Below are 16,226 nucleotides of genomic sequence, written 5' to 3'. Positions count from 1 at the left end.
GAGTAAACCCAGTGATGTTCACAAAGTCAGCCTCTGTATTACTCACCTCAACTCAGGAGCCTAAAACTACATTTCAATACATACAACACATTTACATGGATAGTTTTACAAATGAGGCCTTCATGCAAACTAATGCACACCAGCCGGCGTAAAAGACTAGAGAATTCTCAGAGGTGGTTGCTAATGGTTCAAGCTTAGGTTTTGTTTTGTGTCTGACATAACAGCAACAATTGTACAAAATCATAGACAGGCAGGTGTGGCATACACAAGGCATATCATTTGTCCAATCATGTCTACACCTCACTGCATAGCGTTCTCTAAACAAGATACTTACTTCCATGTGGCAGAGTGGCCGGCCTCTTGGCACAAACACCATTATTGCCTTTTAAAGGTTTTGGAGGCACTTTTGAAGTTATAGCAGTCTAATTCAAGCTAAAGCACGAAAGTCAGGTCTGATGTAAATATAAGACAATAAAGCAAGACTTTTATTCAACTCAATGAGATTAAAGTCCCCAAATTCTGTCACTCAATACACCACAAGTACAAGTTAAGATTTATTACACCCTAAATTGATTTACTTTAATCACATTAAAGGTTTCAGGTTCTTCTCTCTACTTAAATCACACATCTGCATCCTGTACTACAAACGCTATATTATGATGGGTCCAGTAGGCCACATTCAAACACTCGCACTACGTCTGGTTTTCTGGCATGCTGCATTGCTGTCGTGCCACATGCGTCCTCTGAGTCTTTGAGTCCGAGCTGCAGCAGAGTCCTGGCGGCGTCCGCGTGCTGCCCGATGCAGGCCATGTGAAGAGCTGGGGAAGAGAGGAGAACAGAAGAGGATTTTTGGTTTTATTTTGAAAACCATGTCGCGTTTCATGTGGATCCCCATTTGCTGTCACTATTGTGAGCTTTAGCTGGTCCACATGTAATAATAACGCTCCGGTTAGTAGCCTTTATTTATGAGGTAATGCAGCTGAAAGCCTAAACTAATTTGAAAGCTATTTCTTGCTGGTGCATTCAAGTTCTGCTGGAAGGTTTCTTCATCAAAACCTGAAGACTGTTCTTTTCATAGCCTCTATATTCATTTCCTCAGGATTGGATTTTTGGGACAACACAGCGCTTGAATAAGATGCTCATGAGCTGTCTCTCTATCTAATATTTTCTTAGTGTTCTTAAATGAACTTTGTAATCAATAGTGAAAAGGACACAATACCTTCAAATCTTCTTTTCAAGTTATCACCACCGTTCCTCAAAATTACATGAAGCAGATGAGCTGAGTGAAAGCCTAAATTAATAATACTTAAGCGTGCTGTTCTCTAAACTTGAACTTTCATCGTTGGTTATTTAGCCTTGAATAATAATATTATAGAGAGATACTTAAGATTGGCCCCTGGAACCACATTTCCAGGGGCTTTAATTTAGTTTAGAACAAAAGGGACACCACTGCAGAGCTGCAGTTCCAAACCCAACATGGAGTGTGATACACTGCTTACCAGTTCTTCCCTTTTTGTCCTGAACGTGAAGATCTGCCCCCAGCTCCAGCAGAGTTTTTATAGTGGACGTGTGGCCCTCCTGTAAAGCACACATTGAAATGAGGAAGGAGAGTTTAAGGTGTGTTAGTTGTGTTGGTGAATATTCCCATATTGTAATCGTACTACTGGCACTATTCTGTATAAACCACACCTATGGCATCAGTTATAGAGTTTGATAGATAATATCACATGTGCTACTTCTATCACACAAAATACAGCAGACAAATGATTTGACGACTATTAATCTGTGTAATCAAGAGCTATGACCTTCTCTTCCTTCGACTTAATTCATGTTAACTGCTAGTGACCCTTTTAGGTGTGTATTACCAAACACAAGCGCACACGCACACACACACACACACACACACACACACACACACACACACACACACACACACACACACACACACACACACACACACACACACTCTGAGATGTAGATCATCATCTCACCGTGCATGATGTGAGGCCAGTTGTTTTGGCTGTATTTTGGGTGTATTTTCTATTTAAATTGTAATTTCCTTTTCTTTCAAATGATTTGAGCTACTCCACAATCTTTCCACGTATCTCTTAGCAACTGCAGAAGTATCCCTTTAAGGTACAAGTACCCCAGTTACTGATCCAACCTTTGCAGCGTAATGCAGGGCACTGAGCTGGATGTCGGTGGCTCTCTGATTCACGTCTACGTTTAAGCCCTGCACCAGGAACCGCAGCGCCTCCTCCTGGCCGGTGACGGCGACCTGGTGCACCGCCTGAGCCCCAAGTACGTCAGCCGCTGTTGGAGACGCCTACAGCACACAAGTCATGATGTGACAGTGCACGTAAATACATTTCTAGAAAAGCTTAAGCATTATTTAACTGAAACGCCTTCTTGCTACCTGGTGTTTCTCTAGAAGCAGCCGGGCCACAGAAATGTGTCCGTTCCTGACGGCATCCATGAAAGGAGTGACTCCACAGCTGTCAGTGCAGCCTGGGGCGTAGCCACATCTGGAAGAGGACCAGGTGAAGGTGAGGGTCAGTCAGACATGGTTATCTGTGAATCATCATCAAGCTCAGAAAGTATGGAGCTACTGTATATTCATCCCACATATCAAATTAAGAGTGTGTAAGTTGCGGTGTCTACAAACAGGATTGTAACCATCAGTCATCATATGTATATGATGCAGATGAATGACCTTAAAGGGTGATTGTTGACCTTGGAAATAGTACTTTGACAAAACATTCTCGTCAAGCACAAGGTATATTTTCACATCTACATTTTAGATTTTAAAATGAAGCTAAAAGCTCCACAATAGTAGTAAATGCACCTAGTAGGTTTTGTTTTTCACAATGGATCACATGAAAAAGCTGAGCTAAACCCACTAACTAACTAAACCTCTTCCTGCCCTCCACCGAAACAGCAGGTGGACAAAGTGGAGCGTTTAACAACTGAAGAGCTTGAAGTGGAGAGCAAAACAGAGCTAAAGCGGCCAAAACACAACTCCAAATTAATGCTAATGTTGCTTCTTATCTGTTGGTTGTGCAAATGGCCAAATGTTTGCTCAACTTGAATTAGCGCCTCGCGGTTGTATGCCTCCGTCATCGCCAAGTTGCAGTTTACATTTATGTCTGTCCATAGTGTCATTATTTTATCCTATTAAGTGTGAAATCATATGAGTTCTCGAGTTATGGCCAAAAAAGGTGTTTCGTGAGGTGTTTCCAGAGCTTATTGAAACATTTCACAAACTGGACTTTCCATGCGATGTGTTTCGAGGATGTACAAATGTCCAACCTACCTCTCCAGCAAGATCCTAACAACCTCCTCACAGCCATGCATCGCTGGAAGAGACAGAGAGAGTGCTGGTTTAGTCTGAGGTTGAACGCAAGAGGTCCCTCACACATAACGTATCCGTGGGGATGGTGGAGGATGCTTTACCTGCAGTGTGCAGTGGAGTCCTGCGCGTCTTGCTCTCCGTCCTCCAGACATCCGGCGCGACAACAAGCAGGTGATGGACAACCAGGGAATCGCCCTCCCTGCAGGCGATGTGGAAGGAGTTCCAGCCGTCCTTGTTTTTCAGTGCGGGGTCGGCACCATGGCACAGCAGCTCCCGGATCACGCCGAGGTTTCTCCGGGTACAGGCCATCATCAGGGGAGTCCTGAGAGAGAAGAGGCAACACTGACGTCTACTCTGACCAAGTTAAATCTATGTTGACAGTTACATAACAAGCTCACATGCCAATTAAAAAAATATATTTTTAAACATTATATCAGGGAAATAATACTTGCAGATAGAAGAAATGACATTCAAAATTGTAAATAGTTCACAGTAAATGATCAAATCTGTCCTTTAACTATTCGACTAGGCACCATCAAATTAACTGTACATGTTGTTGTGACTTTCAAGTGGTATATAGCGTTTTGAAATCCTCACCTTCACAGTTCTTAAATCATGTCATCAAAAATGAAATTGTGCATTAGCTCTAATAATAAGTGATTAGGCCCACTTAATGAAGATTAAACTTTGCTCTCTGTTTTTTTACAATGCAGTTAAAATGTTATTACACATCAAAATACAAAAAGATATATATGTATGATTTTAAAACTTTTACTTTCATTTCTTTTGTTGAGGCATTGTACATCGATCACCTTGTTTGGGCAAGGAAATACTCACAACTTGGAAGGCTGGTTTAAAACTTTTTTTAATGTGCAGGGCCAAAAAAAAACCTTTTTGATGCAGATGGACGGGAGAGTGTTTGAGGCTTCCGGAAATACCTTTATGACACACTCTTTGACAAAATAGATTTTTGGCTCTGAGTTGAATGTAACCATACCACATGAGATGAACAAAATGGGCTTTTTTTCGATAAACCGGCTGTTGCTAATTCTGAATCATTGTTCTCTCGGACAAGAGTTTCGTAAATAATATTAAGATAACGATATGAAGCCACAATATTCAATTGAGTACAACAAAAGAGATCTCCTTCGAGCCGGATTCGAACCAGCGACCTAAGGATTTCAGCATTTTGCCTCTACAGTCCTCCGCTCTACCAACTGAGCTATCGAAGGGAGCTGACATCCCCATGAGGACAGTTTGTTTTTAAAGCCTGAAGAGGGCACCACATACACGACCATTCTGTGTTTAATTGTAACCAGGTCGATATCTTCATACTCACCAGTCAGCTTTCTTCAAGCTGTCCACCATGGCTCCTTCCCGGAGCAGGTAGCTAACACAATCCTGGTGGCTCATGGAAGCAGCTTCGTGCAGCGGCCTCTTGTAGTCGTTGTTGTACACCTCCACATCCGTGCCTATCCGCGTTATTAGATACTCCACAATGTCCAGGTGTCCCTTTCTGGCAGCGTAGTGCAGCAGGGTGTCCCCTGACCGACCAAAGTGTTTACTGCTGATAGTCTGAACCTCCGCCGAGCCACCTAATGATATGAGTTTCTCCAGAGAACTCAACTGTCCCTCCTGAGCGAGCTTCACCAGCAGTTTACACGTGTTTTCGTCCATGTTGGGTGGAGGTTAAAGGCTGCAGCAGGAACACAACGTCGATTTAATAGTCAAAATGATAGAAAATAGTTAGTTGGGCTTCTTGAAGACATGCTGGAGAGAGCTGTTTAGGTTGTTTTCGCAGAGTAGCAAACAATTAAGTGGCCAACCATGACCTTACACTGTTCATATCTGTTTATACATACGGCAATAACAGAAAGGGCAAGGACAAACAAAAGTTATTATTATTGTTATAATGTAATAATTATGCGTCAGAATGCTCACTCATACGAATTTTACATATAAAAAAAATTACTTTAAGTTTAAACTAAATAAAAATGTTCCTTTCGTGAGGGAAAACGCTTAATGGGCTGAATACATGTTTATAATTGAATAATTTAAACATTATTCATGGTCAGCAAATATTTATAGATCAATATCATTAATATCTACAGGCCTAACAAATGTGACATCCAAACTGTGGAAGAAGGAATAACATTTAGTCGTCCTTTCCAGCACAGCAACACGCTAGCCTTTTAGGGAAATGTAGTTTTTGTAAAGAATTGCGATTTGGCTCACTAAAACACCCCCAACGTGTTTTAAATCAGTTATTTCTGTCAGGATATGACTTTAAAGGTGATTTGCCCAGTTTTAGATATCACTTTAGGTACATGGCTCAGCCAGCTGGTTAGAATAGATTTTTATCCTCACTTAGTACTAGTTAAGTAGGGTAGCAAGCCTTGAGCAAGATATTTAAAAATAAACTAACCTCCAGGGCTCCTTATGTTATGCAGAAATACAGTTTCCAGTATAATTTCTGCTTAACATACGGAGCCCCAACAATCCCACTTTTCTCCTCCGTGAATTGGGGAGAGCAGGGCTCATCCAGTTTCAGGAATCAGAGCGCTGGTGAACAAGATAAGTCCCATCTGGAAGAAGGAGAGAGAGAGAGAGAGAGAGAGAGAGAGAGAGAGAGAGAGAGAGAGAGAGAGAGAGAGAGAGAGAGAGAGAGGGGAGAAAAGTGGGATTGTTGGTGAGGGTGAGTCTCAGTCCTCAGAGGTTTTACAACATGGACCATGAACATTAGGAATGAGACTTTATTTCTGGTAAGTATAGGCTGCATTTGTGACATTTTGTGCTCTAAATTGTGCTACATGACTAATAAGTTACATATCAAACCAACAGGGACACACCTCCTCCATTTATCTCTGACTTCTACAGTGCATGTTCACTAAGATAATACACTTTTTGCCCGTATATGTATGTTGTACAGTATATTGTGAAGTATGATTTGTGCATTTTGTGGTATGTATGCAACCCTGTTGTATTTGTTATAGGAGAGAACCTTTTGTCCTGCCACACTGGAAAAAATATCTATCTTTACAAAAAAAGTGTTAATTTTTAACTTTAATAACAAGTGAAAGAAAATCTGTAAATGCGTAATGCATGACCCAGTTTGCCATTGTGTCAATGCAGTTCAATAGTTTTTTGGAACTAGGGTTTGTTTTTTAATACTGTAGTAGGCCTTGAGGGAAATGATTTGCCTCATTTAGGCTTGCTTCAAAACATTTAGAAAATTCCCTCAAAATGATTTAACTCCATTGCAAAGTGACAAAAAGTTACAGACATTTTCTTTATTGTGAGTCCTGAAAAAGTTTACCGCTTCACCCAGGTTAGGAATTTTTTGCAGTGTGATGACTTAAGTAGTATGGTTTGCACCCCCAACCCCCACCCCATGAGAGTTTGCATGTAACTGTGTGTCTAGATTCCACAGTTACAACCTCAGAAGCTGGTTGCTACATTTAAAAAAAAACATCCCGCCCCCCAATTCCTCGATGATGCCTTGAAGAAGTCATTTAAGGAAAATAATATAATGTGAGAGTTCATATTTGGTGCTAGAATTATGCAAAAACATTGACAATGTGACTTTAAATGCATTAAGATTCAAGAACACATTGGATGTAAGCACAATGCATTGTAATTTGGAAAGTCTTGAGTGGATTACCATGCTGGCCAGTTTAGTATCTGGAGCTAATCAGGTCCAGATGTTTTGGGCTGCTCTAAACAGTGACAAACAAACCAGAAAAAAATGCATGACACAAACTGCATGCTCTGTCCTCGTTCGGTTAAAGTGCTGAAACATGAAAAGCAGACAGAGTCACTACTGCTGGTGTGAAACTGATGAACAACTTAAAAGTGCCGTTTCCTGCCCAGGGCTCGCCACTTCACACCGAATGCACAAGAGAAGAGTTACATGAGTTGACGATTTAAAGAGGATGGGGGGGGGGGAATAAAAGGAGGGGTTTTAAGCTGTTGGACAGTTAAGATGAACATTTTATTGTTTGTTGTGAAAGCACTTCTATTCTGTAGTTATATAAAAGTTCAAAAAGCTGGAAGGCAAACATATTCCTCGAAGAAGCCCTGGCACCAGGAAGGAAGGAAGTGGTGGAAGGTTTTGGACAAGCACAGCCCCATGTGTCCTCCAGTGTCTCCTGGCTTTGGGCCTTGGAGAATTTACTGCAGATCCGGTCACCATGGTAGTTTGTAACAGTCACAAACACATATGTGCAAGACATGTGGCATTTCTGTGTGTGTGTATATTTTCACATTTTACTGATTTGTCTTTGTGTTAAGTGTTCAATGTGACCATCGCTTTTGAATCCAACCAACCCCATCCTCAACAAGTCTTAATCAAATCCAGCAATATGAGGGCCCTAAAGTGGTTCCACAAATCTTGAGATTGACAAAAATGCTATAATAATATAATGTGACCATACTGTTCTCCATGAACAAAAGAACCTGGAGCTCCTCTCTGCATTTGTTAAATGCGCCATACACTATAAACCTACCGCAAAACCATTTTGACATGTCATTGGTTGGCCCCGTTCCATTTAGGGCCCAGGTATTGTGCATGCTTGCTGACCGGAAACGGCGGGTTACACACTACAAAGAATGTGACCGTGATAAATGTTATCAATTAAACCGGTTTAACCTGCTATAAAATCTCAAAATGGCTGCAGTTGCTCCGGTGAACTCCGCACTATACTAATAAAAGTTATGTACCTATATTGTCGGATAGAAGCCATCAGTTTTGTTATTGGGTTAATTTAGCAGTCTGTAATTATTTGGCACCACAAACTAAGACGCCGCTAGCTAGCTGCCGTTGCCGCTATTAGCTAGCTAACGATCATCATTTTTGGTGAGTGCCCAGCAGCCATTAGAGACAACGCTACCCTGTCGAAATTCACACACTACGCAAGTAACGACATAGTGTACACAGTGTACTACATGGAAGTGTACTGGGAGAAGTTCTTCCTGGTTTGAGAGAAACATTTTGGATAGGGAGGAACTTCCTTTGCCAATGAAAGAAAAGTACAGCACAAAAACGAGAGGCTTACTGCAGCACTCTATTTCCTCTTTTTACCTCCTCTTGAGTGACTAAATAGCTCTCTTTATCTCTGTATGTGTTTGCAGATGTCACTGGAAGCAAGCATGAAATATGAGTCTCCTGAGAAAAAGTAAGTAAAAAACAAATTGTAATACAAATGTAATTGTGGCTGATTTATGGTCTTGGGTTCTATAATTTGAAATGAAATCTTCCTGTTGATGGACATTAACACTAGACAGACTCATATTAACAATAGCATCAGTATTACTTTGTGCAAAGGCCAGTGAGGAAACTCCCATATTTCTCTCAAGGGAAGCATCCAGCTTCCATGCACGTGCACCAAATATGTGTGTGTGTGTGTGTGTGTGTGTGTGTGTGTGTGTGTGTGTGTGTGTGTGTGTGTGTGTGCTGGGGGAGGGTTGATGAGGTAACCAGATGTCAGGCTGTAATGAGTTCAAATGTAGGATTCCATCCAGTGTGTGAACAGAAATTTGGACTGAAAGCAAAATACATCTACGTATGTCCACCCGACATTGTTAAAGCCCTAAATGTTTGTCTCAACCCTTGCTTTTGAGGAATTTATCTGCTTTTTGGATGTATGTCTCATTTTTAACTGTACATCAAAAAGTACATATGTGCAATCCTTGATCTGGGTCAGCAAGTCCTGAATGTGTAAAACTGCTGCTCAGGTATTGCACCTGGATGAGCAGGCAGACATGATAAAAGTGGCTGTTAACAGGTTGCAGATGGGTATTCGATCCTCCTTTCTCTCAGGTCTGCCAGCTGGTGTTCAACTTTAGAGGTGAAACATAATGTGTATTTCTGCTGCAATACAGTCAAATGTCAACACTTTAATCTTTATAGGAATAGTTTGACATATTACTTTTCTTGCTGTGAGTTTGAGAAGATCGAAAAGTCTCATTTTCTGTTAAGTATGGTGCTAGAGACGAGAGGCAATTAGCACAGGGTAACGGCTAGCCTTGTGCTGTCCACATTACACCTATGAGCATATGTGAAGTTCACTAATTAACACATTTTCATTTGTTTAATCCGTACTCAAACTGAACAAAAACATTTTATTTTTACATGCTGTGTAAATAAATAAATATGTCTTGAAGAGCAACCATCTAGCTAGACTAGCTTGGACCATGGACCATGGAGGCCAGAAGCAGTTTTTTCTGTTTGAGTACGGATTAAAAGAATACAATGCAACGTATTAATTAATGAGCTTTGGATGTCTTGGAATGTGTATTATCACCTTTGGACAGAGCCAGGCTAGCTGTTTCCTTTCGCTTCCAGTCTTTACGCTAAGCTAAGCTAAGCTCTAGCATGACTCATGAGAGTGGTATCAACCCTTCCCAGCAGGAAATGAAAAAGTGCCAAAATGTCAAACTATTCCTTTATGTCATTTTGGTTTCTTGGTCGGACAAAAGAAGCACTATGAAGTCATCAGCTTGGGCTTTGTCACCCACAGTAGGCATTTTTCATTTCTATTCAACATTTTTCATTAAAAAATGAAAACAGAAGAGATTGATAAATAAAAAATAATCAGAGTGCTGGAGGAAGGAGTCCTAAAACCTAGAAATGAGTCAGTATTTTTTCTCTTCCGATTCCCTCGTTTCAAAGTCCTTTGGTTCGATGATATAACTCATCAGTAATCAGTAAATACCTCTCTTGGGAATTTTAAACGTTTTACGTTGCTAACAATTGGCTAAATGAGACTACAAAACATCATCAAGCCAAACACTAGTCCTCCTTTAGCTTAGTGGGGGTGATGCCACGCCATGTGACCGTGGTGTGGAGCGTTTATAGCCCAACATTAGCGTTTTACTTCTGGAGATTGCATTCACGCTTCAAAAATCATAAAAGTGGTGTTCATTTGTAAAGATGATCTTGCTGACTCTGAGTCCTGCCTCTCCCTGTGTTTCAGTTAATCGGGCCCTCCTGGTTCTGCTGGTGCTGATGGTGGGTCTGCTCCTGCACAGTACAGTGCTTAGAGCCTCCACTCGGCCCAAACTCTCAGGTACACCCACACACAGGCTTTATTTTACCATGACCACAGACTGTAGTTTATTTTGACTAAATCCAACTTAAACTGTCCTGGTGCCACAAAAACTCACTAGAGCAACACATGTGTATCAATGTGCAGCTGAAAATAGTCTCCAACAAATCCACTAGTTACTCTTCTTTGAGTGACATTTGTTCTGTTTTAGGAGATTACTGAGCACTTTTTTGGGAATTCTCTCTCAGATCACTGGAAGAGCCTCGGAAGCGCAGCGAGAGTTCCCGCAGCGAGAGTTCCCGCAGCGAGAGTGTCAGAGGCGGATAATGTCGTCCCCGTCGTGATATGCGCATCGGAGGAGCGCATCGGCGCAACCATGGCGGTCATCAACAGCATTTACAGCAACACAGACGCCAGTGTGTTCTTCTATATTGTCACTCTTCGCGAAGCCGTGAAACTGACGAGGTTTGTCACTTGTACAGAAGTGTACAGAATCATTAATTGTCAATGTTTTTTTGGGGGGCCACCTGACACCCCAGTATTATTGCCTATACTCATGACATTTTATTTACCCAGTTTTTCTTTCTTCGCGTCTTCCCAGACAGTACATAGTGAAGACTAAACTGAAAGGCATCAAATATAAGATATTGGAATTCAACCCCATGGTTCTAAAAGGAAAAGTGAAGCCAGATTCCTCTCGACCCGAACTGCTACATCCAGTGAGTTCTGGCTTTGCCTTCGTTCATGTAACAATTACGATACACATGCACAGATGAAGCTCCAATGTGCGCTACCCCACAATCTGAATGTTACGTCACAAAGATGCGACAATAATAACGTCTGTTTTGTTTTGCAGCTCAACTTTGTGCGCTTTTACTTGCCCCTGCTTGACATCAACCATAAGAGGGTGATATACTTAGACGATGATGTCATTGTGCAGGGTATGTGTGTGATCACGACAGGCAGGAATCCATGCATCCTTCAGATGAAATGCTTTTAAGGTTGGCCTATTGATAAAACTGACTTTTTTCAGTCGCACTTTTAACTCACAGGTTACAGCAGCACAGGCTGAGTGGTAAAACAAATATAACGAACTGTTTGAATATAATTAATAATTAAAAATGTTTTTAAAAAGTAAGAGATTAATGAAATTAGAGAGGTGACATTAAAAAGCTAATATATATTGCAATACCTAACACTTTATTAGTATTTGTTAAGAGAGTCATTAGTGTGACTTCAGCAGCCATGATGTGTTAACTATATATGCTATAAACATATAGGTATAGATATGAATAATAAGTATAACATACATAATGATATCATTAAGTATATAGTGTTAATATATGTACAGTTTGTGTAATATTCAAACACTATAAATTATTAATACAACAGAAGAACATATAATATAAATCCAAGCGAATGCTATGATACAGCATAACACAATATTATAAAAGCACAATAATAATGAAGTAGTAATATAGTATTGTTATATATTGATATATCAAATATTAAATCGTTCAAACTTTTAAACGGAATCAAAAGTTTTATGATTACAATTTCTCATTGATAAACATCAAATCCACACATTTGAAAGTCTTTTTAATAGATTTTGTATCAATTATGTCTTCATGCAATGAGACTGAAATAAGCAATATTGCCTCATTTCATACAGAGTTGTGTAACAGTTATAGAATATGTGTATGTGTTGTACCACTTACAGTCTTTTCATGCTTCTCAGGCGACATCAAGGATCTGTTCAATATGAAACTGAAGCCGGGTCATGCTGCTGCTTTCTCCACCGACTGCGACCTGCCCTCCACACATGAGATGGTGCGCAGCATCGGCATGCAGGTGGATGTTTATGTCTTTTATCATATTGTATCATAATCACTTTGACTATCAACTCGCAAGTGTGAAGAGGCATTGTAATGGCTGTTTGATAATCAAAAGGGTGGGTCGGTCCACTTTTGGCCTTTAGCTAGTGTCATTAAAAAATATGCAGGGCAAGATGCATTGATTTGTATTAATGCCAATCGTTGTCAACTCACAACTACAGGGTCTTCAGTTTGGACCAGAGGACTTGATACTGAACGTTATCTTCCTTTAAAAAGACACGTTGGTTTATTGAAATATGGCGTCCTCTCCTCTGAGCTTGTTCCTTAGACAACCTACATGGGCTTCCTGGACTATAGGAAAGAGGAAGTTAGAGACCTGGGCATCGACCCCAGAGAATGCTCTTTCAACCCTGGAGTGTTTGTGGCAGATGTCAGTGAATGGAAGAAACAGAAGATCACCAAACAGTTGGAGAAATGGATGGAGGAGAATTTCAGGTACGCACAGTGACCATCAGTTTCTGGAAACCCTTACATTGCATTTTGCAACATCTCCAGCTCAAAGATGAAGATGTGGGGTAAAACAGTAGCAAAAACAATACTGTAATTTGATTGGCAAAGGAGAAATATATGAAAACAATAGAATATTTACAAAAACACAAACTACATGTTCAGTCTCTTATCAGAGATTACGAAGAAAATGTCTGAGGGTCTCCTTCACCTGGGTCCCTGGTTCGATGATACTCCCTGACTATGTGTCTACCAGTGGTGGGCCATGCATTTTATGCCTGGGCCTTCACTGCTTTCCTTCAGCTGAAATACCACCTTATAACCTCATGATGGCTACGGTTATTATTTGTTTCTAGGGCTTTAACAATAGACGTATTCGGAATAACCGTTCAGTACGAGGATTACAAACCGAACAATACGTTTGAATAATACTAGTGCATTTGGAAAATATAGAAGCTTAAATTGTAGGAATATGTTTTCTGCGCTCATGTAGGAGACAACGGTCTGTGTGACCTCTGAACCGGAACTAAAAAAAACAAAAACAAAAACAGCTGGGGCTCCGCAAGTGTTCGGGGAGGCTACGCTAACTAGCTTAATGGGAAAACAACAGCAGCAACACGCATTCTGCTACACACTCAAGGGCACAGGCCATTCAGATATTAGATGTAAAAAAACAAACGCAGTTGACTTACCAAATGCTGTTCACTTGAAGACAAACTCCATGCTCCTTTCTTTCTTTAGTTTCATCCCAGTTAAATCCCAACTCACAAATCCGTTTCTCCTCCTTCAGCCATTGAGTGTTAAAAAAACAAAGCTAGGTAAAAAAATAAATAATCTACACCAAACAAAATGCATAAATGTCATTTTTCCTCCATATCTTTCAATTTGAACTCTCACTACTCCAACTAAGCCTCTGCTGTTAAGTTTTGTTTCACAATAGTCACGTGCTCGCCCACTGACCAATCACAGCACACACTGCACCTCACTGCAGAGCTGCACCTGGAAACTGAGCTGCACGTAATGCTCACGTAGTTGTAGGCCATGCAGCTAGCAGCTCTGGCACATCAAAGAATACGCCCAACATGTCAAACTAAAGATCTGATTGGTTGAAGACTATGACAATCAACAATATCGTCCCCATTCACTTAAACTGCACATGGATTCACTGGTGAGTCTGCAGGCCTCGGGCCTCTCTTCTACCTAGAGACACAGAGGTGAAATCTGATTGGATAAAAGCTCTACTTAAAACAAGCTGCACTGGAAGCAGAGCAACTGAGGAAGACAGTAGCTGTGTAATGAGACAATAAGATAATGGGAAAAATATTTTTATAAATTACAATACATTTAGTGTATTTAATAAAAAATATTAAATTATAAAATAGCTATAACTTTGTGATTCTGTTTCGGCCAGCAGAGAAGGCCTTGCTGGCCTTGACGGCCCGCCACTGGTGTCTACTATTGATTAAGATATAAGTTATTACTAACTAACTAAACCAAGATTTTAATGGTTTTATGTTGACTTTCAGATTAAAGAGATGGACATATTCTCACTAACTTGAGCACTCTACGTGTTTTGAGAAGTTTCTATGGATATTTTGCGAGAATGTTTTTACTTGGCTGTACCAATAGTTTCTTTTTTACATTCAAAGCTTATAATGATGTTTTTGAATAAAGCGTGATTAAATGAGCAAGTACTTTTTTTATCAAATCACCTTTCTTTAATGTGTTTTGTGTGCAGCAAGTGGAAGAGCAAAGTAAAAATGTTGTTTTTGGAAGGCAAAATGGCAACAAATATGGAATTTATATTTCTTTAATATTTTTTTTTTGGACATTTGGGTTTTTAACATGTGCCTGTTAATTTATTCGAATATTGTTATCATTTATTCTATTATAATTGTCTCTCATTTTATTGCACGTTGGATGTTTTCTTTTCCATGTCAAGCACTTCGAACTGCATTTCACATGTGTAGGCTGTAATATAAATATACATTTTTATGTTTATATTTTTGTTTAGCAGAACAACTGTTTTGTAGAAGCATCTGCCTGATCAGAAACTCTCTTCCTCCTCTCCTCTCCACCAGGCACAACATATACAGCAGTGCAATGGCAGGAGGCGTGGCAACTCCACCCATGTTAATAGTGTTTCATGACAAATACACAACACTGGACCCTTTGTGGCACGTCAGACACATGGGTAAGATCATCACTCCAGTTCACATACAGAATAATTTCAGTATTTATTGTGAAATGACTTATTGCTGTGCTAATTGGAAGCTAATTTTAGCATACAAAGTATAGAAAACACACTTCAACAAACAATATTAAAGTATTATAACCAAGCTTAACACAAATCAACTTACCATAGGGACAGGATACACAGAGATGAGGGCACTTATGTGCCAAACTAATAACTAACAATACATTATAGACACGATTAATGGAAATACAATAGTGTTTAAGATATTATTCAGACATAACTAATCACTTACATTTACATTAATTATGGCAAGTGATGTGAAGTGGAATCATTAAATATGCCACATACAGACATGGTCAATTTGAATTGAGCTTTCCTGTGTGTCCAGGCTGGAGTCCAGATGCCCGCTATTCAGAGAGCTTCCTACAGGAGGCGCGCCTGCTGCACTGGAACGGTCCTTTTAAACCATGGCATTACCCTGCTGTTCACTTGGATCTGTGGGAGAGGTGGTTTATCCCAGACCCCTCCAGAAGGTTCTCCTTGGCACGACCTGAGAGCGACAGCTGAGGTCTGTGGGACATGCCCTGTCTTAGCCTCAGGTAGACATGAAGCATGTGAAGTTCAGGACTTAATTGAGCAGTGGCGGAAGGTGTACTGCCAAACGTACGGAGAATGTAATGCAGAGGAATGCAATGCTCTATGTATTAAGCCTACGTAAGCTAAATACACAAAATGTTATTAGTCTGTTATCTATAGCAAGTGATGGATACCTGTAAATATATTAGAATATAACTTCTAGGAATGTGTTGAAAGGGAAAATGAGAAACTCATAACACTGACAAGAGTTTAGAGTCTTTGTAAATTGTGTTAAGCAAGAGAAAATGTCTTTCCATGCGGACATGAAATAAATCTTCAGAACTCTAATTTTCAGTCTCATCTTTGCTGGGACTTTAATGCTTCAAATAAGGCATTGAAATCTTGAGGTAATACATAACTGTGTCCTGTTACTACAGATATATTACTGATCGTTTGGCTTATTAAGTTTCTGGATATTGTTGAGACAGGAAATAATACCGGCAAACTAGTGACATTCACATCAGCCCGTTTATTTTTCACACTAATTGAGTCATGTAAGCATGCTAAGATGCTAAACTAAAATATTGAACACGTTATATAACTTCTGAAACATTATACCCGCTAAACGTCAGCATGTTCGCATTGTCACTATTAGCAGTGTGGCGCGCATTAGCATTTAGCTCGAATCCCTGTTGTCATATAGCTTACTGAGC

The 16,226-nt window shown here is 40.1% G+C and overlaps 2 protein-coding genes across 2 annotated transcripts; one reads left to right on the top strand and one right to left on the bottom strand.

The window, feature by feature from the left end:
• Positions 1 to 517: 517 nt before the first annotated feature.
• Positions 518 to 5,135, bottom strand: ankrd16 (ankyrin repeat domain 16). Its single transcript, XM_079183523.1, has 7 exons — positions 4,692 to 5,135; positions 3,454 to 3,674; positions 3,314 to 3,356; positions 2,417 to 2,525; positions 2,165 to 2,326; positions 1,500 to 1,578; positions 518 to 818 (listed from the first exon to the last, which is right to left on the bottom strand). The coding sequence occupies exons 1-7, from the start codon at positions 5,027 to 5,029 to the stop codon at positions 655 to 657; spliced, it is 1,116 nt and encodes a 371-aa protein (XP_079039649.1). The 5' UTR covers positions 5,030 to 5,135; the 3' UTR covers positions 518 to 654.
• Positions 5,136 to 6,045: 910 nt separating this feature from the next.
• glt8d2 (glycosyltransferase 8 domain containing 2) lies at positions 6,046 to 15,704 on the top strand. The gene is made up of 10 exons (XM_079184114.1): positions 6,046 to 6,114; positions 8,483 to 8,526; positions 10,327 to 10,419; positions 10,647 to 10,863; positions 11,000 to 11,117; positions 11,255 to 11,339; positions 12,137 to 12,249; positions 12,562 to 12,728; positions 14,822 to 14,934; positions 15,326 to 15,704. The coding sequence occupies exons 2-10, from the start codon at positions 8,508 to 8,510 to the stop codon at positions 15,502 to 15,504; spliced, it is 1,104 nt and encodes a 367-aa protein (XP_079040240.1). The 5' UTR covers positions 6,046 to 6,114; positions 8,483 to 8,507; the 3' UTR covers positions 15,505 to 15,704.
• The last annotated feature ends 522 nt before the right edge of the window (positions 15,705 to 16,226 follow it).

The sequence above is a fragment of the Pholis gunnellus genome (genome assembly GCF_910591455.1).
Source record: "Pholis gunnellus genome assembly, chromosome: 22".
NCBI lineage: Eukaryota > Metazoa > Chordata > Actinopteri > Perciformes > Pholidae > Pholis > Pholis gunnellus.
Note: the sequence above shows the minus strand (reverse complement) of the source record. Positions and strands in the feature narration are given on the sequence as shown.

What these genes read in the sequence shown, in the direction of transcription:
- glt8d2 (XM_079184114.1), top strand. An exon ending in CACTCGGCCCAAACTCTCAG is followed by an intron (nt 10,420 to 10,646) that starts GTACACCCACAC and finishes ATTCTCTCTCAG; the next exon opens with ATCACTGGAAGAGCCTCGGA. An exon ending in CGATGATGTCATTGTGCAGG is followed by an intron (nt 11,340 to 12,136) that starts GTATGTGTGTGA and finishes CATGCTTCTCAG; the next exon opens with GCGACATCAAGGATCTGTTC.
- ankrd16 (XM_079183523.1), bottom strand. Translation starts at nt 5,029, where the DNA reads ATGGACGAAAACACGTGTAAACTGCTGGTGAAGCTCGCTCAGGAGGGA. An exon ending in GTTAGGATCTTGCTGGAGAG is followed by an intron (nt 2,526 to 3,313) that starts GTAGGTTGGACA and finishes GTCCTCTTCCAG; the next exon opens with ATGTGGCTACGCCCCAGGCT. An exon ending in TGCTTCTAGAGAAACACCAG is followed by an intron (nt 2,327 to 2,416) that starts GTAGCAAGAAGG and finishes TGTGTGCTGTAG; the next exon opens with GCGTCTCCAACAGCGGCTGA.